We start from the raw sequence: 22,995 nt of genomic DNA, 5'->3' as shown, positions 1-22,995 counted from the left end.
CACTTTAAAAACTAAACGGAAGTCCAATTTTATGATTACTTTACTCAAATGATATACATCTGTAATATATATGTATATGATGTACATCTGATTTACTACCAATATGAGTATGTGACATACATGCAATATGTATGTGATATATATTATTGATATGAGTGACATCTGATATACTACTATAAGTGTCTCTGCAGTATGAATGTGATATACTATTGATATAAGTGTCTATATAATATGAATGTGATATACATGTAAGATGTTACTGATATGAGTATCTGATATACTACTGATATAAATGAAAATTTTTGCTATATTTGAATATTTTAAAAACAAGTGATATATTTTAAAATACATAAAAGATTTTTTCTATCCACCACGATATTCTTTTTTTATTGTGCGGGGAGCAATTGAAATTCTGCATTAAAATCGAAAAGTAATCCAATCATTTGCTTATTGTGCGAGGAGCAAAGTTAATTTCCCGTTCTAGACTTTGTATTTTCAAATGTCTCACTTTAGTTTTTGAACTTTTAATAAATTTTAGTTTTGAATACTATTTTGATCTTTGTCAGTCTGAGCATAACATATATTATCGACTAAAAATCAGAAGTTAGAACCTCCAATTTCATTGAACTACAATAATTATTTAGGTCTTTATACTTTTAAATAATGATTATTTTGGTCTTTATTTGTAAAATTTTGACGGATTTTATACATAATGAGAATTCTATAATATAAATTTATAGTTATATTTAAAATAAATAAATAAATTTTATGTTAAAGATACATAACCTGACTAGGAGCAGTTCTGAAAAGTATTTTTTTTTTAGTTTTTAAATTTTAATTTAGATTTTGAAAATGTCAAAAAAAGTTATTGTTTATCGACTTAATTTTAAAAAATAGAAAATTAAGATCAAAACGATTGTCAAACAAGACAATAGTACATTGTTTTTTTAATTAAAATTTTTTTATTAAAATTAAAAACTATGATGTTATATATTTGTCAATGTTTCATATTTTTATGGCTTGTGAAAGTCAATGGACTAGAAGTTGTGTTCTCAATAAGAATGCAAAATGTTTCTAAATTAAACATGCCCAGAATATTGGTGGCAAGAGTGGTATATTTGCCAAAGCAACCATAGTTCAACGATAATTGACATATATCTCCAATGAAGAGGTTGCGAGTTTGATCTCCCTCCCCCACTTGTATTAAAAAAAATTGAGTTACATAAATATGTTAACGAAATAATAATTTAAGGATAAACTAATTTTTTTTGTTAACAAAACTTGACAGCCTTTTATAAAATTGAGAGTTCGAAAAGATTAAGCATTATATTAAATTATTGACGTTAATTTAAATATAACTCAACCAGTAAAAACACCTATTTCTAAATAGTGAGTTGGAAGGGTGACCTTAATATTTAATTCAAATGGATTAGTTAGTGCTCCTCATGGTCCGTGTGGGTAATATAATAGAGGAGAAGCCAAGATGTCCAATTCCAATGTGCAACGGATGCGCATTATCTTCCACAATCCGATAAACAAGTTGTTCAACTGCCACTGCCATTACCAGGACCTTCCACCTCCACAATAATGGCAGCCCAAATTCCGCTGCTGAGTGACACAGACACCGTTGGCGGTGCCGTCGATTACAGAGGCCACCCGGTCCTCCGCTCCTCGTCCGGCGGTTGGCGGTCGGCGCGGTTCATAATAGGTAAATTAAGCTCCTCAATCTCAATCTTAATCTCAATCTTAATCTTAAATGTGAATGTGAATGTGTGGACTCATTTTTTTATTATTCAATGGTTGATTTAGGAGTGGAAGTGGCGGAGAGATTCGCGTACTACGGAATCAGCTCCAACCTTATAACCTACTTGACGGGGCCACTGGGCCAATCTGTGGCTGCGGCCGCCGAGAATGCCAACATCTGGTCCGGCCTCTCAATGCTCCTCACTCTCCTCGGAGCATTTCTTGCCGATTCCTTCTTCGGACGCTACCGGACCATTGTTTTTGCTTCTGCTCTTTACGTCTTGGTCTCTCTCTGCCTTTCCCTCCCAAATTTATGTCCCCATTTAAAACTTGGTTCAATTTCAACAACTCCTTGGGATTTTGGTCAATTTAGTTTCGTGCCAATGGGTTAATTTCAGGATGATTTCATAGTTTCAGGATGGGTTTATGCGTTTGGCTAGCAGGATGATTTCATAGTTTGACCACACTCATGTTGCATATAGGGGCTAGGATTGATTACTCTCTCAGCATCTCTTTCCACAGCAACTTCCGGCTGCCAAAATTCCACCGCAACTTGTTCCACTCCCCAGCTCGAGAAGGTCTTCTTCTTTGTGTCTCTGTATTTAGTGGCAGTGGGGCAGGGTGGGCACAAGCCTTGTGTCCAGGCTTTTGGAGCTGACCAGTTTGATGGGGAGGATCCGGAGGAGTGTAGAGCCAAGAGCTCCTTCTTTAACTGGTGGTATTTTGGTCTGTGTGGAGGTTCCTTTGTAACTATCTCTGTCGTCATCTATATACAGGAAAACCTCAGTTGGAGCCTTGGATTTGGAATTCCTTGTGCTGCAATGGTGATTGCATTCCTTGTGTTTGTGCTTGGAACCAAAACATATCGATATAGCATTACACAGCATGGAAAGAATCCATTTCTAAGAATTGGTCGAGTTTTTGTTGCTGCAATTAGAAACTGGCGAACTCCTCCTCCTTCACCAATCAAAATTGAAGACAGTGGGAATACAACAGTTTCATCTCAACAGTTCAAGTAAGAATATGGGACTTTCTCCACAACTGAAATTTTCAATTGTACAATAGCCGGCGTTGTAGTATGCTTACTGACATTGGTTTGTGGAAATTGGCAGATTTCTTAACAAAGCTTGCTATGTTCCGAATGATTTGAACCATGGCAGGACTGCTTGCACGAACGATGAGGTTGAAGAAGCAAAGGCAATTCTCAGGATAATTCCAATTTGGATTACAACACTTGTTTTTGCTGTTGTGTTTGCACAGACAGGCACCTTCTTCACGAAGCAAGGGGCTACGATAGATAGATCGGTTATGTCGGGCTTCACCGTGCCTGCTGCTTCACTTCAGTCCGTCAATCTCCTTGTCTGTGTTGTGTTTGTGTCCATCTATGATCTTTTATTTGTTCCAGTGGTAAGAGCTTTAACAAGAAACCCCGTTGGCATAACGAAGCTGCAGCGGATTGGAGTTGGGATGGTTTTATCGGCTGGTTCGATGGTGATTGCAGCTCTAGTTGAAATAAAGAGGCTAAAAATTGCTCGCCAACATGGGCTGATTGATCTGCCTGAAATTACCATTCCAATGAGTTTCTGGTGGCTGATTCCTCAATACGTGTTGCTTGGAGTTGCAAACGTTTTCACAGTTGTTGGTCTTCAGGAGTTTTTCTATGAAGAAGTCCCAAAGGATTTGAAAAGTATGGGGCTTGCTCTCTATGGGAGTTTGTTTGGAGTGGGAAGTCTTGTGAGCAGCTTTTTGGTGTCTGTGATTGACAAAGCTACTCAGATTGATGGCCAAGATAGTTGGTTTGCCAACAATCTAAACAAGGCACATCTTGATTACTTCTATTTTCTGTTGGGTGGGCTTAACTTGTTTGGATTTCTGGGCTTTTTGTACAGTTCCAAATCTTACATTTACAGTAGCAGGTCAGCTACAAATTGAACCCATCGTTCTAATCTTCAATATTGTCAATGCAAATGTTTCTTTCTATTCCGATGCCATGTGATTGGGTGAGAAATAGCTGAGCCTGATATATTTTTTCTTTTAGATATATATTTTATTGTCATGATATCTAGAAAGAGGAGGAGAACAGAATGTAAACTAAATCTGGAACTATGAATGAATTCTTGTACTGAAATCTGAATTCATTGATTTAGTTAGATTAGGTTCTGTGCAAGAGTAGAATACAAAATCTTATAAACTGTCAGGCCTATCTTTAAAACATGGCAACCAAGCCCAATTACAATAGAATTCAGTGACACAACTAGTCCATTTAGGAATACACATTATAAAATTGGCTTAATTATTAAGAATTTACAATTCTATCTAAAGATGGGTGCTTTATAATGGAATTCATAAGAAAATTACCAATAGGTTATTTCTACTATAAATTAAAATAAACATAAAATCATAAAATCAAATTACTTATGGAGTCTCAAATCCCTAAAATCCCTCTCAAATATACTTTCTTCTTTCTCCATGATTTGAAAACTCAAATCCCGCCGTCAGCCGTCATTGCTGCTTGAAGATGCACCGCTGCATGTCATCAGAGGTTACTACATGTGGGTCGTGGCAGGGAGGCCACCACCGAGTTGTTGCTCGTTGACGGAGAAGACAGTTGAGGCAGAGGAGTGGCGTGAAGAAAAAGACAGAGAGATGGAGACCAATGATGTATATACCGTATATATTATAAAAATGTATAAGTGATTATATATTTGTAAGGACGTGATCGTCATTGGAAGAGTGAACAAGAAAAAATAAGTTAAAAGTTCGAGGGTAGATGGGTCATTTGGCTTTTATTACGAAAAAAAACAAAAACAAAAAAAAGAAAAAGAGGTTAGTGGGACACGTGTGTTTTTTTTAATGTGCGTGTGACATGTGTTAATAGCTGGAAAGAAAAGAAATAGGGAAAGAAAAGAAAATGAAGGAAAAAAAATGGAAGATGGTTCGAAGAAAACAGAGGAGAGGGTGAGACCCGATCGCAAGGGTATCTAAAACAAATGGGAAGAAGAAGAAGGTTGGTATTTTTGAAGCCGAACTTAAGAACTTCAACTATGGAAGACAACAAAGCTTGGTAAGGAAATCTGTTCCTTGGAATATTTGAAAATGAGTAGAAATTGAAGAGTAATTTTGTGGTTGTGTATATTATGTTCAAGAACCCATATGAAAGAGTTAAAGAAAATAGATTTTCGTTTCCTTAATTGATTTTACAGATAAGGTAAGTTTTGTTGATGAGTTTAGGAGGTTAAACCAAAAATTGTTGGCTAATTAGATAGAAGGAAGATGATTATGCTTGCTTGAGATTTTCCTGGAATGCGTTAATGGTCGTAAATGGTAAAGAAATTGGAGGAAAAGGGTTGTTGGTGGAGAAAAAAAAAAAGAAAACAGAGAGGGAGTGAGGAAGAAAAGAAGAAGAACTCGTGGGTTTGTTTGGAGAAGAGAGAAGGAAAAGAAGAAGAAGATGAATAGTTGTTGATGAGAGAGAAATAAATTATGGATTAAAATAAAGAAGATATAATAAAAGTAAAAGAAAATGGGAGAAATCGCGTGAGAAGACGAAAGGAAGAGAAATTGATTGGTAGCTTGGGGTACCACACTTGTAAGATTGTAAGAAAGAGAAAGATTGTAAGAAAGAGAAGTAGTAAGTTTTTAATGAAGAGAGAGAATTGAAGAATTTGGATAATTGGTTTTGTTTGAATATATATTGTGATTAAAGTTTGGATTAGTTGATGTTGGAATTAAGTGGAATAATTTGATATTAAATCAATATTTCACATCGGGCAAAAATTGGAGTAGAGGATGACAGAAATAGAAGTTCTTTTGGACCATTTGACTCCACGTGTTGAGAGAATTATTCTGCTATGCGTATTGAGATTACTCTATGCTAGTAGACCAGAATTATTCTGCTGTATGTATTGAGATTACTCTACGCTAGTAAACCATAATAGAATATGGATACATGTGTGGTGTTCAGTTTTATCTATCTATTTTAAGTTTAAAAGAATAATATTTTATATGTTTTAGAATATGTTTTATAGGAGGTTGAGAAGTTGGCGTAACTAGGACGTAGGGGAATGCCGGGACGATTAAGGTCGAATCCGAGTTCCGAATCTTGGTCCGAATCCTGAACTTGGGATCTTTTCAGTTTGTCCAGAAAAAAATTGTTGTTACAAGTTTGATTTTGAAAAATTTACTGAGTTTTATGAAATGTATAATGTTGCTCCACTTTTACTCAAGTTTTATGGAATTTAAATGAGAATGTTTATTACTTCAGTTTTATGAAGTTTGCTTTGAGAACTGAATTTCAGTTGTTTATGAAAGAAAGTTGACGAAGTTATTTTCTTATTAACCTACCACTCACTGAGCTTCCCAGCTTACTGTTTATGTTTTGTTTTTTCCTCCAGGTTGTACCTGAGTATATGAGTTTCTGAGTTTCAAGGAGAATTTAGTTCAGCTTCAGCCACACAGAGTAGTTGAGATTTGCATATCACTTTGTACGTACATGTAGTTATTGTAAAACTGTTAGCACCCTTTTGATAAAACATAATGTATAGAATGGATGTAAGAATGGTTGTTATGTTAAAATTATTATATTTTTATCGTGCAACCATTCAGAGTTAGTCAAAGTTCAGGTCAAAGATAAGAAGAAGTTGACCATTGACTTCGTAATTAGTCGGGGTCTGTGGTCGGCGCGACTCGTTCTAGGACTAGTAGGTGTTTTAGGATGGATCGTGTCAATATTATATAACATATTGGGGTATTTATTTTCATATTGCAAGTTTATATATTTTATAACCTTCTGGTTTAGTATATAACAATGAAAAATATATATTATATACCTATATTATGTTAGAAGATTAAAGTAAAAAGTATATTATATAATGTTGTTGTTATATACTTCAACTTTTGGAAGAGTATATGTTTATCCTACCATCGAATTAGAGGAGTATATTTATTATACTACTAAAAAAATGTCGAAAAAAAAGATGCCAGAAAAAAGCTGCTGAAAAAAAGAAAAAAAAATGTAATGGTGATTTATGGCAAAGAGAGATTTATTATAAATGGAAGGATTTAGATATTATTATTGATTGGACAAAAATCGAGAAATAAATTGAACGAAGCCATAGAATTAATTTTAAAATTTTGAATATATCATATTTAATACATGAAAACAAAATATAGTAAATTTTTGAATAAATATTAAATCTAATTATTTAAATAAAACACAAAATTCATTATATCAAATAGTATTAGTTAAGGGCAAATTTGAGATAGAAAAAAAAAAAAAAAAGGAAAAATCAAATCAAATCTCGAAATCCAAATATAAAAATAATGAAAAGAAAAACGTCATTTGTGAAACATAGTTTATATTTTGGCCCACCAAAGACAATTTCCCTTTCTCTCTTCCCCCACCCCTACCCTACACGAGAAGGTGTCGTAACATTGAGTTGGTCCTTTATGCTCCGTTTAGCGTGTAGAATGGGTAGTAAATGATTTCAAATTCCAAGATTTTATGCTCCGTTTCGTCGTGTAGAATGGGTAGTAAATGATTTCAAATTCCAAGATTTTAAGTTATGGAAATGATTTCGAATTCCTATTGCGTTTGGAACAAGGATTCTAAATTCTTTTGTTGTTCAAAAGAAATGAAAAGAAAGTATAACATTTTACTATTATATCCTTAATAATTTACCGCATATTTATTATGTCTTCCTTTCCAATGTAGAGAATTTGTGAATTGCTTAATGAATGCTAAAGCAAGCTACAACACAAGTATGCCTCATATCTTGGCTTAAAAAATATTAGCGTTTCGTTTCTAACTCTTGTTTCATGTCAAATCCGATAAAACTTTATTTTGGGTTTATACAGATCTCTTTAACTTCTTATCTTAAGCATCATTGACGTATGTTAAGTTATATTTGCTAGTTTTCACTGTATTCAAAGAAATGCAAACAAAAAAAACTTAATTGTTATTTTTCTCCTTAAAAAATTTAATGAATAATAAAATTGGAAACGAAAAAAAAAATTACAAACCAAAAACACATATGAAAATCATTTTCACCTCAATTTAGCAACAATGTTTTTTTTTATATCTTTTTTTTTAATCATAGTTAGTTATTTTACGATAGACAATGCTAGAAAAAAAAAGCAAAATGAGGAAAGAAGAAAAATGTATCAAAAAACCATAAACAAGATCCAAGCAATAATTAAATAGAAGGAAAATTAAATACACTAGAACAGAAGAGAAAACCAACAAGGAGCTTAGATGATGCAAAGAAAAAAAATGTCTACCTTGCAGAGATTTAAATTATAGTTATTAAAATAAAGAGAACTATTATAATAAAGAAAACTATATAGGATAAAGAAAAAATTTAAAACAAATCTTGGGTTTGATGATCTGCAGAGAGTTTTGCGTAGAAGAGAATCTTTACCGGTGTAGGTTGCATAGAAGAGAATCTTTAACGGTGTAGTTAAGTTATAAGGGAAAATTTAAATTGTTATTTTTTTCTCCTAAAAAACAGGGTAAAATAGAGATTTGTTACAAGAATCTCCAAAAATCTGATATATATGGAATGTAAAGTAAAAGAAAAAACGGGATTTGAAATTATTTGGGATTTCAAATTCTTCTCAATTTTTTTTTTTTATCAAAACACTGAAAATGATTTCAAAATCTACTCTCCAAATTAGAGATTCCAAACATGGGGTTAAGGTTTGAAATCGTGTACGAACAAGTATTTGGTGAGAGCATCAGCAACGACCTGAGCGAAAGAAGGAAGATGCTAAACTCGAATCTTTCACAATCATCATAGGAGATCTGATAAAGAAACTATCTCAATTATCCATGAGAACTCCCCTATTTAAAATGAACCCCACAACAATAACAAGAATAACCTCAATGAACCAACCTCAAGAAAGAAAGCTAAACAGATTTGTGCTTGGAAAAGATGAAATTGATCAAACTAGATTGAAAGTTCTAAAACATGCATTCTGCCTCAAATGTTGTGTTTTGAAAAGCAAATATACATCCCTATTTATAATAATTGAAAAGACATAACTCTGGGATGAAAATACACAACCCTTGAAAAATACAATAAATTAAATATGTGGATGAATGTGGATTTTTAGATTCATAAAATTTCTTGGAGGACAAGATGTCTTTTCAAGCTTGAAGGGAGGTAACACTTCACCAAGTGTGAACACCTTAACTTGAAACTGATCATTCAACCCTTTTTGTATTCTTTTAGCTCTAGCTCTTGTGATTGGACATTGTGATATAATGATTGGGTTGAGTTTAAACATAAGCTTCATTTGAGTTTGATTTGAGTTTTTGCTCCTCTTGTAGGCTTTCCTACACTCTGTGATCACTCATTTCTATATTAGATCTCGAATGAAATAGATGTCGATTTCACATACTTCGTTCGAGATTAAAGCACAAGGTTTACACTGAGATGCACAAAGTTGAGGTTGTCACACCAGATGACTGATTGTTGCGAGATGGCGACGTGGAGCTCAGTAAGAGAAATTTCAGCCATATGAGTTCAGAGGCTGCAAGTGTCAAAGCACAGTATTAGAATACTGTAGTAGATCTTGAAATTATTGCTTGCTTTTACGAACCCAATGCAATATGGTATTTCCAAAATATATGCAAAAACCTGAGGTAGATTTTCATCTAAATAAGCTCGTAGGATTATGTTTGCTGGTTTAGTGAGTAGCAATCCATGAGATGCCAATGATTAGTGGGGGGCGGGGGGAGTGCATGAATTGTCATTGGTCAGAATATCTCCTTTTTTCCCCTTTTTTCCAGTCTAGTTATCTTGCTAGCGAACTTCTTTTATGGTACACATACATGTCTATGTTATATTAAATTATCATTGGTTAGTCTTAATCAATATACTCTCACATAAGCTAATTTTAACTAACAATATTAATGGCATAAACTTAAATAAAATCAAAATTACAAATTTAAACGATATAATTAAACTACAAGTCTAGCGATTAAATTGATATATAAATTCTAAAAAATTAAAAGAAATTGACTGGTTCAAACCAGATTAACCACTTACCTAAAACATAATATCTTTGTATTTTCTTGACAACTAAATAGTTGTCTTGTAATATGAGTCCAGGTTGGTGCACTGACAATATCAAAATTTATTGGCTAAATTTGTAACTTAACTCCAAAAATTAACGTGGGAAGAAGAGTTCTTTACATTTATTTTCTTAAAAAAAGAAAAGAAGAAGAAGAAGAAGAAGAAGAGCAGAGGAATGTGATGAGAGTGAAGTGATGCAAATTTGAGGGTAAACATTGGGAAATAAGAGGAAAAGAAAAAGAAAAAAATGGTTGAATTTCCAAAGGAGACATGCAGAAAGACAAGTATAAGCGTATGGTAGGAAGTGGTGACAAGGCCTGCACCCATCTGTCACTCCCTCCGGATTCTCTGCTTCCTTTTTTCTTTTCTTATTAACATTATATTCTTCAATAATCAAATCCAATCCACGCCCGATATGGCCTTCGCCTCCCACTCCGACGCCGCCACTCCGCTCATCTTAAACGACGCCGCCCCCCGGCTCCGATCTCGGTGGACATCCGCCGCCTTCATAATCGCCGTCGAAATTGCCGAGCTCTTCGCTTTCTACGGGATAAACACCAATCTCATTACGTACTTGACCGGAGAGATGGGGCAGTCCATGGCCGCCGCCGCCCGGAATGTCAACATCTGGACCGGAACCGCCTCCTTGCTCCCTCTCCTCGGCGCTTCTTTGGCCGATTCCTACCTCGGACGCTACCTTACAATTCTCCTCGCCTCCGCTCTTTACGTCCTGGTATATAGATATTAAATATAATGCTCTTTTTCAATATATATTAATTTATTTGGTCTCTTCATTTATTTACCTCCTACCACTTTAAAAACTTTCTAATGACTCTTCAACTTTCCATTCTCAGTTTCTAGACTTATTACTAGGTCCAGTTATGAATTTAATTTCAATTTCACCTAATTTGGGTTATGTGGTCTTCAAAGTTTGAAATTGGTTCCCTGTACATTTATTTTTATGATTTGCTCTCCTCATTGTAATTGTGATGCACTTGTTAGTTACTAAATAAATACAAAAGTTGGAGGGGAATTTATGTCATACAAATCCGAAAGCAAAATACAATACTTAGATCACCAACAAAAAAGAAATCAGTAAAAAAAATTGATAGTTCATATTTTTTCAAAGAGTTCTCTGTTTTTCTTTTTCTCACTCTCTTACTTTGTCAAATATTTTTCGTAAGATAGGTTGTTAGGACCAAAGTATTTTTCACGATATCAAATGGGTGTCATTTGTTTTTATTTATAAAAGATAATTTTGGTAGTTTAGAGTTTAGAGACAAGTACTGCAAAATACTGTCCCGAAGAGAATTGTTGAATGGAGTGATCAACTGCAGGGGCTCAGCCTACTCACACTCTCAGCTGTGGTTGCTTCAGGCAGCGGTTTCAACGACGAGTCGGGCACCCGAGCTTCGTCTCGGACTCTCATGGATGTGATGTTCTTCATCTCTCTGTACTTGGTGGCATTTGCACAAGGAGGACACAAGCCTTGTGTTCAGGCATTTGGGTGTGATCAATTTGATGGGGAAGATCCTGATCTAGAATGCAGAGCCAAATGCTCTTTCTTCAACTGGTGGTACTTTGCTACCACTCTTGGCTCCTTCACTGCACTTTTCATTTTAAGCTACATTCAAGATAACCTCGGTTGGGGTCTCGCCTTCGGCATTCCCTGCATCTCCTCACTACTTGCTCTCCTCATTTTCTTGCTCGGGACTCCAACTTATCGTTGCGTCACCATCACCGTCCCCGACCACGGGGACAAACCATTCGTCAGAATTGGTCGGGTTTTTGTCAATGCCGCTCGAAATTGGAGGACGACGCCTAATTTGAACATTGTTGTTTTGGAGGAATTAGGTGATCAAGATGCAATGCTTTATCAAAAATCTGGACAGTTAAGCATTCTGTTTCTGAAGATTGTTAAGTTCCTCTGATTTAATATCACTCACTCACTCCATCTTTAACTCTGCAGCTTCCTCAACAAGGCTTTGGTTGCTCCAGTCGGCTCCGATAAAGGTGGAACGACATGTAGCGTATCCGAGGTCGAGGAGGCGAAGGCCGTCCTAAGGCTCATTCCCATTTGGGTAGCAAGCTTGACATATGCCGTTGTTTTATCACAATGCTCTACTTTCTTCGTCAAGCAAGGCTACACTATGGACCGATCGATCACACCGAGCTTCAAAATCCCCGCTGCTTCGATCCAATGCTTCGCCTGCCTAGGCATCGTGCTCTTCGTCCCCATCTACGACCGAGTTGTGGTTCCAATAGCAAGAACATTCACCCTCAAACCCTCTGGGATCACAATGCTGCAAAGAATTGGAGTTGGGATGTTCATATCCACTATTTCAATGGTGGTTGGCGCTCTGGTCGAAGCTAAAAGGCTGTCGATTGCTAGAGAACACGGCTTGACCGACAACCCTAACGCAACGATCCCGATCAGCGTGTGGTGGCTGATTCCTCAATTCACCTTGCTCGGAGTTTCAACCGTTTTTACGATGGTGGGTCTGCAGGAATTCTTCTACGATCAAGTTCCGAGCGAGCTGAAGAGCCTGGGACTTGCACTGAATCTCAGCATCTTCGGGGTCGGGAGCTTACTAAGCGGCGTTCTCGTGTGCGTCGTTGAAGATGCAACCGTTGGGTATGGAAGAGATGGCTGGCTTGATAACAATATGAACAGGGCGCATCTTGATTACTTTTACTGGCTTCTCGCTGGCCTTGGAGAGGTAGGATTAGTTGCATATTTGTATTTTGCTAACTCCTATTTATATAAATACAGCGCAGGAAGATCAACAGTTTAGTGTGTGCATCAAATAAAAATTTTCCTCAAGAGTATTTTTTGTCTAACTTTGGCCTTAAAACAAATTAGAAAGAAAGGAGAATTAGTATATGTTTGCCTTTTTTATTACATTCAGGTGTGCATGGCTTCCCAAACACCATGCCAATCATCAACACGATGTCCAATTTACACAAAGATTCAAGAATAATGTTGTGAAGTTTATAAAGCTCTCACCTATGCATAGAACTCTCATGCATCCATCTTGAGCTAGAAGTCTAAGCCAAGCATCTGACAGAAGATCTCATTGCATAAGCGCCAAGTTTATGCAGATTGTTGGAAAGTAGCCGATCACAAAGCGATCAGATGAACAACAGAACACAAGGGAAAGAGTAGAGAAGTGGATACATATACATCCAGACCCACCGAACTTCAAGCTAAATACAGATGATGGAAGGGCCGGTTTTGGAATGATCATCCATGATGATTGGCTGCTTCAAAATTTATGCAATTTAGAGGTTCAATTGAGCTTACAAAGACAATGAATTTATATGGAGGGGATAATGGTAGCAGTTGAAGCTAGAATCCGACTTCTCTAGGCTGAAACGAATTCCAAAGGGCGTAGAATCTAATCAATTTGGGACGATGCTTTTGATAATAAAGTACAGTTGATAATAGAGATGATATCAGAGAAAGATGTAGGAATAGGGCAATCGAGGGAATCTCATTTTCATAGGACGTAAGTAAAGTGGAGTCGTAAACGCTAATTCATACAACGAGACAACAAAATTCAAGAATTTGGATTGAAGAACAACCAATATGGGTTGAGAGAGTCTTGTGAGCTCATCTACGCCTAACTTTAGTAAAGAAAATTAAACAGAAAAAAAAAACCATAAAAAATGTTTTTGTGACTTATATTTGATAATTGATATTGTTTTCTTACATAGGTCTTGCAAAAACTAAAGACAAGAAGCTTGATTACAACTAATTGACTTGTAACAAGAAGCTTTTGTGAGTTAGGAGTTAAAACTTATGCTATATTCTCCCATTTTAATTCTATTTTGTGTAAAAATTGATGTAATGTATAAATTTGATTTTGCTTAATTTAGGAATGTTGTTAGGTTTGTAGGATAATTGCAAACAAAGTCTCACATTGGCTAGGAAAGGAAATGATCATAAGTATATAAGATAGGACAATTATCTTCATTGGTATGAGGCATTTTGAGTGAAACCAAAAGTAAAGTCGTGAGACTTTTTCTGACGTTCAAAACCATCATCATATGATGATTAGAAACTCCAATTCAACACAATTGTGATAAAAAAAATTATCATACATTAACATATTCTTAATGGTAAATATTGTCATTATCAACGACATTTTCTTAACAATTAAACTATTACTAAACTATCATTAATATATTTGTAAGAATGGATTTTTTTTCTTGACACTTTTCAACGGTCATCAAGAGAGCTTATGACGCTAGTAATTGTTATTGAAGTCTTTTTCTGTGACAACTTTTAATTGTCATAGTTAACTTATATTAATGATGGCTCATTGTCGATCGTGGTATTTATTGTTTTCTTGATTATAGACGATATAGTGACATAAAAAAACATTTTGTGACATTTTTTCAAAATCGTCTACAGAATAATTGTGGTAGTAAGTCCAAGGAAGCACCATTCCAACTCTTTAGTAATGAAGTTAGGAACACATCAATCACTACTCCACTCGTATCACCTTCGATCTCAAATGTCAAATAAAGTTAGGTAAAGCTAGTAGATGAGCTACACAATTTATCTTTCAAGTCATTAGATGCATGCTCGTGAGCCGTAGGCCTATACAAATAAAACATTCTTAGTTTAAATCTCATTTTAATCCCTAAATTTTTTATTTGTTCTACTAATTTAGAGTCCTTGACCAACTCCCAAAATGTCTATTTTCTTCTCTATATATTCTCAAAACTCCAATTCCATCGAAAATTGAATGGAGTTTTCTCGTATTTTAGCCATTTTTTAAAAATAACTATTTTGTCTTTAAACTTTCAAAATATATCTATTTTAGTCCCCGAACTTAAAAAAAGTAATTTTTTGGTCCTTAGTATATTATATTGGTCTCTTAGTACAATTTTGTTCGAATACATGCTCACGTTAATATATTGATATACACATACATGAAGCCACAGTATCAAGTTGTTAAAAGATGAAATAAATGTAAGGGCTAAAATGATTATATTTTTCTAAAGTTCAGAAACTAAAATAAATATTTTTTATTGAACAAATCTAAAAGATTAGGGCTAAAATGGAAATTTTGAGAGTGGGAAGACAAATAAAATTTAAACTAACATTCTTCTTGCGCAGCAACTGTGCTTAGACTTGTTAAGAATGTTGCATAAGAGCCCCAAGATCATGAAAGCTTATTAATTCACTTGCATCTATGCACCAATTCTTAATAGCCTTAGCCTTAACTTTGACCAGACGCTATCAATTCAGAAAAGTTTGCTTTTCCAATGCAAAATATATATTTCGTAAGATTAGGATATAACTTTTCTGAGGTCGTTTCATTTGTTTTTAAACTCTCTCATCTCACTTTCGATTCCTCCCATCTCATCACTAGCTCTCGGTCTTCTCTCCCACACTCGTACTCTTGTTCACTCTGTTAGGGATAAAACACAAGCTAACAAATATTATTTCAATCATATTTTCAGACTATATATGCTAACTAATCCCAAATCAGGTTTTGGTTCCAATTATAACATAATTAAATCAAATCGGAACTATGCTCAAAGAGTAGATAAACCAACTTAAACCTCAAGCAACAAGAACAATAAAATATAGAGAAGAGAAATTATCGGATTTATACTGGTTCATCCAATATAGACTACGTCTAGTTCGTTGCAGGTTCTACTAAATGCTAGGAGAATCTTCAAGAGTTCACAAAACCTCTATTCCTCTCACTTTTCTCTCAAAGAAAAATGCTTACGAATCACTCTGACGAACTTCTAAAATTCTTCAATATTCCTCACAAAAATTCCTCACAGAGCTCTCGGTAAAGCTCACAGAATGTCTCTCTCGAAAATGACCTCCCTCCGTGTGGAAGAAAATCTCACGAAACCCTTTTATCACGATGAAACAGAAGGGCACACTAAAAATGAAGAGGTGGCACACAAATTAATAAAAATAAAAGCTTGCGGCTTTTTGTACTTAGGCCCATTAAACTCCTTCCTTAATTCTTTCTTTTAACACTCTCCCCCTCTCAATCCCCCTTTTTTATGTTTTTTTATCTAATTTGTTTTCTTATTGTCAGATTGAGTTTCATGAACTTTAGAGTCTAAGCTCTTTGTTTATTTATCTGACAGGCTTTCCTGCGAACCACCTCTCGTTTCTTTCAAGTGAGTTTCTACATATTATCGATTGATTTTGCTCCAAGTTTTTCTGCTATTTATTTTTCCTATGTCGACGCTTTCAGCGATGATAATTTTTAGTCGTCAAGAGCAGCTTTTCCAGTTGGTTTGCTGTTTTTCCGACGCTTCTTGGAAAATCTTGTTGCATTGACTCCAAAAATATTGCTTCATCTCAGAGCGAGAGCGAGAGCGAGGTGTGTCAACATAGAGGAACACCATGAAACTTCCTCAATTGATATGCATGCACTTGTGTCCCTAAACTCTCAAACTAAGTAGTTTCTTATTTTAGTTAACCACTTTTATTTCTAAATTTTGTCAAGACAAGTTGTCCAATTTCAAAGATAACAAAGATAGTTTTACAAATTTAGCTAAATTTTCAAAAGTATGAATAAACAAAAATGAAAAAGTGCCGTGAAATTGAGAAATAAACCAAGGCAAGAACAAGAGATTATAAAATCGGATAAAATATAAAAGTGGATGTTGTTTTCCTTTGATTTTCTGTGTCTCAATTTTCTTTCATCCTCTCCACATCATGAACCATAAAGGCCTTTATTTATAGATGCTTTTGCGCAACATATCTAATTAGACGCTGTTGGGGGCAAAAATATGACCTATCACGTGGCTAGATCATCTACGGCCGACCTCATCAGCTCATCTACAGTCGAGCTCATAAGCTCATATAGGAAGAGCTCTTAAGCTCATCCACGGCCGAGCTCCTAAGGGACAAGCTTTGACGTCATGCAAATTCATCGACGATTCCATATTGGAGGGCAAGCTGTCCTAGGTCGAGCTGTTCTCGAAGGATTAGAGGTCAACCCCAGTTACTTAGACGCGGATGAGAACCTTCTAAGTATTATGCTCCAAGGCAAGGATAAATCCAGAGACCAACACGGACCAACGGTCCATAGCAGGTGACCTGACCCAGAGCAGTGAAATACCTCGATGGGATGGGTAATTACTTCTCAAATCCGTATAAATACACCTCCACTCCACCCACTTAAGGTATGAAAAACTGTCTGACGCTGATCTGTTGAGCTCGGATTATTATTGACTTGGACGTCGGAGTGGCCTACCTATTTTGCAGGTATCTCTAAAGAATACTCCAAGTGTTGACCTCTCAGATCGTCCTCCGTGACTTGGCAGATTTTTGCATCAACAGACGCTGAGGATATTTTGGGCAATAAACAGTAAACACATGGGCAATAGGAGGCAATGAGATACATGGATTTTAGATACAATGGACATATATGATATTATAATAACGTTCTCAATTTTACTAAGAAACCTAAACATTTGACAACTATTTATTTTTTTATTTCTCTTTTTTAGAAACGTTCTCAAAATTGTATAGAATTTTAGAAACAACAAAATAAGTTTCTTGTTTTTTTGTTCCCGTTTCTTATTTGTTCTAAAACATAAATAAAGATTATTTTATCATTATTGAATTGATAGGTGTTGGAGTCATGTGATTCTATATTTCTTTATAAAAAAAAAAGAGAAAATAGAAATGAAAACTTACCAACGAGCCATTAGAAAACAAATGTGTTTGGAAGGACAACGCTAAAAAAAGAAAAGAAAATGAAAGCAAAGAAAAAGTTAGTTATGAAACATGAAAGTGTGGATGGGGATGGGGATGGGGATGGGGATGGGCGTTCCTTAATTTTACCCCAAATAATACCAACAAAACAAACTTAAACATATTTACATATTAAACTTTCTTTAACCACAAACCCTTTTCCCTCCACGCGCCCTTCCCCGGCCCCATTCAATTTCTCTTTTTTTTCTTTTTCTTCGAACTTCATTTTCATATATTCTTCTTTTTTCATTCTACAACTACAAATAAGATACTTTTCATTTATTATAATTCATTAATAATTACTATTGATTAGAGTTTAATTCTAAACTTGAAACAAACTCCATCTATGTAACCATGACATTAAATTTTACTCTTTTCTTATAAGTTTTTAATTAATTATAGCTATAAATAAACCAATATTAAAAGATTGACCTTAATAGAATTAAATAATGTGTAGATAGTAGTTGTTGAAGGTCTATATCAATTTTTTAATGAATCTATGGAGCCTACGAGCGATAAGTTTATATAAATATAACTTAAAAGATTAGACAATCAAATTTAATTAATTTAATATGGGAATTTATTTACCTCTTAGACAATAAAGTTGCTAATTCAACACGATTTTTTTTTTAAATATCAAAGTACAAAAATTCATGAACAAAATAACATTTGAAAAGGTAAATACATTTTTTGATATTGACCTTTTAGAAATAGCTTCGATTATGTTCTAAACTTTAATTGAGTTGTTAGTCATGATAATTGATAGCAAAGACGAACAAGATGATGAGATAACTATGTCAAGAAAAAAGAGAACAGAAAGACGAAATAGAGAATTTTTTTAACTTTTTATCAGATTATTAAATAGTTGACCGAAAAGAAGCCAAATTTTTTTTTTTTTTTGAAAAGTTAAATGACCAAGAAGAAAAGTATTGATAGAGATTAAAGAAAAAAAAGTAGGATATTGATCTCATCTCTAATTGTGTTTTCTCTTTCAAAAACGAAAATATTATTAAGTTAAAAAAAAAGGTGTTGGAGCGTACGCGCCATGAGATTCGCGTAGGGAAAGTATTTATTGAATCAAGGCGATTTGATGAAATCCATGAGGTTACTTTATTATTAATATTATTATTTAAACACGGAGTTCCCGGTAACACGTCACCGAGTCTGAATCAGCGTTCATCTCCGTCTCCGGCCGTAACCAACAGATCAGATGGTTCGTATAATTCAGAAATTGGGTATTACCGTACACCGCACCCGCACTGGATCAGGCTCAGGCTCAGGCTCAGGCTCAGGCTCAGGGAAAAACACAAAACAAAATAAAAAAAGAGAAGAGGAACAATCTGGTCCCTTTGCTGTGACCCTTTCCAAACATAGATAGAATTCTGAATTCTTCCCCAACAAAAATAGAACCCAACCCACGCAAGTTTTTCCTTTCAGCAACCAAATAACCCAGAAAAAGAAAACCATAAAAAAGAACAGGAAAGCCATCAGAAATCTCCTGAACCAGTCAGTGGGAAGCAGATGCAATCCACAACTGGTGGCGGTACTACCAGCAGCGGCGGCGGCGACCTCGGGCCCCGTGCTAGCGGACTCGCTCGCTTCCGCTCAGCTCCGGCCACCTGGTTGGAAGCGCTTCTAGAGGACGACGAGGAAGACCCTCTGAAGCCCAATCAGTGCTTGACTCAGCTTCTCGCCGGCAACTCCCCGGCCCTCGGTTCCCCGCCGGATCAAGGCCTTTTCGACGCCAATCCCAATCCCAATCCCTCGCCCGCCTTCGCCCGCCAGAATAGTTCTCCGGCCGAGTTTCTCGGCGAGGGTTTCTACTCTGCCTATGGTGTTACTTCCGCTAAGTACGAATTGCCCTCCCCGGGTCTCGACATCTCTCCCACGTCCAAGCGCGGGAGAGAGGTGGAGGCCCAAAATTTCCACTCCAAATTTTCGTCTCAGCTGGTAATCTCTTTAAGCTCTGTTTCGCGATTCGAAATCAGGAGTAGAAATTATCTGATTTGATTTGATTTGATTTGATTTGAGAGTAGAGCAGAGTTAAGTTGAGTAGTCAAGTATGTGGGATAGTGAATAATAGTTTGATTTTGTAAGTGAAATTTTGGGCAGAAAAGGGAGGAAAGTGGGGTTTCCAGTTTGTTAGACATGGAAATGGAGAAGCTATTGGAGGACTCTGTCCCCTGCCGTGTTCGGGCCAAGCGCGGCTGTGCTACGCATCCTCGGAGCATTGCTGAGAGGGTTAGTTTCTCATCTTTCGCCTGAATCTTCTTTCAACTTCATCCAAGTAAACCCATCATGTGGATTTTAACATAGCACCAGCAGTTGCAGATTGGTTCATTGGGGACGTTTCATCCTTTGAACTTTGATGCTTGTGTCTAAAAGTTTGATTTAAAATGTATTTTGCCCATTTTCTCTGTTCTTGTTTTATCAAGCTAGTTTGCTTCCTTGTGTAACATGTTGCCACGCGTCCTTATTCAATCCGTATGTCATTTTAACACACACAACAAAAAGAGATGTCCATTAATTATTAATTTCGTTGTTTCCGTGGGTAGGTTCGCAGGACTAAAATTAGTGACAGAATAAGGAAGCTTCAGGAGGTTGTGCCCAACATGGATAAGGTAACTATACCATGATTGATCATAGGAGTACAAATGAATTTAGATCTATCTTATATGTTATCAGCTGTGTGCGCGTGCGCATATATTAAGAAATGACTATGTACTTGTCCTGCCATGTGCTTATTCTTGCCGTTCTACCATGAATTCCATTCTAAACTTCCAGTTTGACTTGAATTTAACTTTATGCATGATTATTAATGAAATCTAAGTCTAACATTAGACAATTAGTTGAGTAATGGAGACAAGATTGTGTGGTTTGAACTTAAAGGTCGATCTCTTTCAAGTTTCATCTGTATTGTTTTTAATCTATACTGTACTAATATCAAATGACATTAAACTATTAGATTATGAGTGATTTATTTATTCATACCAGTTTGTAATAGTTTCTGTTAATCAATCAGAAGAATGATTAGTGCACTTTTCATCCGGTGGGCAACAAAGCTATCTTACAAATTGTTGCACGGGTAAAGTTTCCTGTATTTTACCGAAGTTACAATTAAATGGACATGACATATATGTTATAATTTATTTCATTTGAGGTATTTTCGTGTATTGATTGTGGATTGTGCAAGGGAATGTCAGTCTATTAATATGAAAAGAAATTATAACATCTATTGAACTAGTTTTCAAGGTTGATGGAGCTCATTAATACTAAACATATGTATTTAGACCTTCAGTTACATCCTTTATGCCCAATAGTCCATGAAGATTAGGTTGACTAGGAAAGCAACTTATATCAGATGTGTAAGGGTGAGATTAGGATTATTTCTTCGGTTGAGAGAGTATTTGAACATCGATGTATGCGTTTGTCTATATACATAAATATATGTATGGATTTATGGATGTAATAAACTATCATGGGATGACCTAATGGTCAATAAAGGCCAATGTAAATAGCAAAGGGTTTAGAGGGATTGGGTTCAAATCATAGTGGCCACCTACCTAGGATTTAATATCCTACGAGTTACCTTGTCAACCAAATGTAGTAGGGTCAGGCAGTTGGCTCGTGATTAGTCGAGATGCATGCAAGCTGGCCTGTGCATAGCATAGTTGTTTGACCTTGTCGGTTGACATCCGAACAGCTCTCATTGTCTTTAACTTTTGTGTCATTCCTTTCCCGTCAATTTTTTACCTTCAGGTGGTTGCTATTTTTTTTCTTTTTTAATTTGGTGAAAAAAGACAACTTTCAAATTTATTGACTGTTTTACGCGCTACCATTCATAACTATTGGTCAAGCATGGAAAGAACTTTAATGCATTTTGGTGACTTGCCTTATCTAGATGGTTGATTTTGAGATTTGGGCTTTTGAATATTTAAATTTCTCATGGTAAGACCACTAAAATTTCCATAGTACGTTTGAAATTAAAGCTACATGGTTTTTCTTTTGAATTTTACTCCAAAGGTCTTATGTCAAAGGGAGATTAAAAAATCTTGTCCACTTATAACTAATTTAAAAGTTTATTGTTCAATATTGATTAACTTAGAACGTGAAACGATGACGTGTATATTTTGTTTGGTAAATTTATGTATTGATTTTTTGTTTTGGTCTTGCAGCAGACGAACACTGCAGATATGTTAGAAGAAGCAGTAGAGTATGTCAAATTCCTTCAAAGGCAGATTCAGGTATTCAATTCAACTGAACTAGATCCTGTTCATGATTTTCTATTAGGTTATATGGAAACTGCTAGAAACTGGAGAATCATTTCTTCGGCTATTACTTCGATTTTGACCCCTAATCTGTAGTCGCATAGCTATTATAAGTTTCAATTGAAATGTGTCGAAATTTTGAGAAACTGAAGTTTCCTGAAAACCGACAGGAACTCACAGAGCACCAGCGCGGGTGCAAATGCATGGTTAAGGAATAATAGGTCGAACGAAGAACGCCACTCCGGGCTCACAGAAATCGTGGTTCCACACGTTTAGTGTAAATTAGTAGATTTCTGAGGACTTGAAAGGCAGTAAAGTAAATGAAGGTGTTTTAGCTACAAAACAATATTGTATTCTCTCTGGTCCTAAGGAAAATATCAACGTTGTAATGCATGCATTGAAATATATTGCATTCCTACGCAATAAACAGGTGTAACAAAATGCTGGAGAAATTTGCTAAATTATTGTTTTTTTTTGGGGGGGGGGGGGGGGGGGGGGGAGGTTGGGGATTTTTTAAAAAATTATTGAATAGAACATTTAGATCATTAGGTATCTGATTTAAGGTACTTGTTCTGTGTATTGTATTTTGAATTTCCACCCAATATTATCAAGAAAAAGCAATGGGATTGAAATTGCAGGATCGTTTTATTCTTTTTGTTTTTCTATTGTAATCTCATAATAGAACCGATAGTTTTGGACGATGATGAATTAGTTTTAATGTTGGGATTGATGGAGTCAAATCGATGTTGGAACGAGTCAGGACGAGGCAAGAATGAAGAAGGATGAAAAATAGGTGAAGGGTTGGTGCATAAGGCCATCTAGTCGAGGATGTAGCGTCGTGGCATTGTCGTGAAAAAAAAATAGCACGTGTTTTGTGTTTTAATGCCTGCACGTGTTTTGTGTTTTAATGCCTTTGGTCGTAGTGTTGAGATGCCAAGGGCTGTGTCTTAATGCGATCATGCTTTATTTAGCGGATTGTTTTAGGTTGGTGTCACAAATTGAAAAAAATCATTTCTTTTGGTGGTGTTGCATCAAAGTGAGCAGCGATAGTGGCAGTGATATTTGGTAGAGATATAGAGGTGACCCGCTATTGTTGTGCATCATCGGCAACCAGTTCTCGTGGGTATTTAGTGAGGTTTTTCATTCTTGTTTTTTCCTA

The 22,995-nt window shown here is 35.6% G+C and overlaps 3 protein-coding genes across 6 annotated transcripts; all 3 read left to right on the top strand.

Annotated features, from left to right (window-relative positions):
* The first annotated feature begins 928 nt into the window (after positions 1-928).
* LOC111022389 (protein NRT1/ PTR FAMILY 5.10) lies at positions 929-3,734 on the top strand. Its single transcript, XM_022299555.2, has 4 exons — positions 929-1,708; positions 1,810-2,027; positions 2,226-2,758; positions 2,856-3,734. Exons 1-4 carry the CDS (start codon positions 1,588-1,590, stop codon positions 3,673-3,675), a joined length of 1,692 nt encoding a protein of 563 aa, XP_022155247.1. The 5' UTR covers positions 929-1,587; the 3' UTR covers positions 3,676-3,734.
* A 6,470-nt stretch (positions 3,735-10,204) lies between these two features.
* LOC148208339 (protein NRT1/ PTR FAMILY 5.10-like) lies at positions 10,205-13,409 on the top strand. Of its 3 annotated transcripts, none has more exons than XM_088119292.1 (4): positions 10,205-10,554; positions 11,159-11,712; positions 11,791-12,541; positions 12,924-13,409. In XM_088119292.1, exons 1-4 carry the CDS (start codon positions 10,237-10,239, stop codon positions 12,936-12,938), a joined length of 1,638 nt encoding a protein of 545 aa, XP_087975418.1. In that variant the 5' UTR covers positions 10,205-10,236; the 3' UTR covers positions 12,939-13,409. The 3 variants fall into 3 exon arrangements, with proteins under 3 accessions (XP_087975418.1, XP_087975417.1, XP_087975416.1); XM_088119291.1 differs by lacking the exon at positions 12,924-13,409 and adding an exon at positions 12,731-12,912; XM_088119290.1 differs by lacking the exon at positions 12,924-13,409 and having other exon boundaries at positions 10,206-10,554; positions 11,791-12,725.
* A 5,478-nt stretch (positions 13,410-18,887) lies between these two features.
* On the top strand, positions 18,888-22,402 carry LOC111022390 (transcription factor bHLH81). 2 transcript variants are annotated; one of them, XR_002602969.2, is made up of 6 exons: positions 18,888-19,518; positions 19,681-19,809; positions 20,124-20,189; positions 20,591-20,653; positions 21,744-21,812; positions 22,007-22,402. XR_002602969.2 is itself a non-coding variant. In XM_022299558.2 (5 exons), exons 1-5 carry the CDS (start codon positions 19,090-19,092, stop codon positions 22,052-22,054), a joined length of 741 nt encoding a protein of 246 aa, XP_022155250.1. In that variant the 5' UTR covers positions 18,891-19,089; the 3' UTR covers positions 22,055-22,402. The 2 variants fall into 2 exon arrangements, 1 of the variants encoding a protein (XP_022155250.1); XM_022299558.2 differs by lacking the exon at positions 20,591-20,653 and having other exon boundaries at positions 18,891-19,518.
* The last annotated feature ends 593 nt before the right edge of the window (positions 22,403-22,995 follow it).

This window comes from Momordica charantia (genome assembly GCF_013281855.1).
Source record: "Momordica charantia cultivar OHB3-1 chromosome 11 unlocalized genomic scaffold, Mcharantia_2.0 BLBB01000011.1, whole genome shotgun sequence".
Taxonomy (NCBI): Eukaryota; Viridiplantae; Streptophyta; class Magnoliopsida; order Cucurbitales; family Cucurbitaceae; genus Momordica; species Momordica charantia.
This window is presented reverse-complemented; position numbering and strand designations above follow the sequence as displayed.

What these genes read in the sequence shown, in the direction of transcription:
- LOC111022389 (XM_022299555.2), top strand. Translation starts at nt 1,588, where the DNA reads ATGGCAGCCCAAATTCCGCTGCTGAGTGACACAGACACCGTTGGCGGT. An exon ending in GTCGGCGCGGTTCATAATAG is followed by an intron (nt 1,709 to 1,809) that starts GTAAATTAAGCT and finishes TGGTTGATTTAG; the next exon opens with GAGTGGAAGTGGCGGAGAGA. An exon ending in GTTTCATCTCAACAGTTCAA is followed by an intron (nt 2,759 to 2,855) that starts GTAAGAATATGG and finishes GGAAATTGGCAG; the next exon opens with ATTTCTTAACAAAGCTTGCT.
- LOC148208339 (XM_088119290.1), top strand. Translation starts at nt 10,237, where the DNA reads ATGGCCTTCGCCTCCCACTCCGACGCCGCCACTCCGCTCATCTTAAAC. An exon ending in CCTCCGCTCTTTACGTCCTG is followed by an intron (nt 10,555 to 11,158) that starts GTATATAGATAT and finishes GATCAACTGCAG; the next exon opens with GGGCTCAGCCTACTCACACT. An exon ending in CTTTATCAAAAATCTGGACA is followed by an intron (nt 11,713 to 11,790) that starts GTTAAGCATTCT and finishes TTAACTCTGCAG; the next exon opens with CTTCCTCAACAAGGCTTTGG.
- LOC111022390 (XM_022299558.2), top strand. Translation starts at nt 19,090, where the DNA reads ATGCAATCCACAACTGGTGGCGGTACTACCAGCAGCGGCGGCGGCGAC. An exon ending in CCAAATTTTCGTCTCAGCTG is followed by an intron (nt 19,519 to 19,680) that starts GTAATCTCTTTA and finishes AATTTTGGGCAG; the next exon opens with AAAAGGGAGGAAAGTGGGGT. An exon ending in CTCGGAGCATTGCTGAGAGG is followed by an intron (nt 19,810 to 20,123) that starts GTTAGTTTCTCA and finishes TTCCGTGGGTAG; the next exon opens with GTTCGCAGGACTAAAATTAG.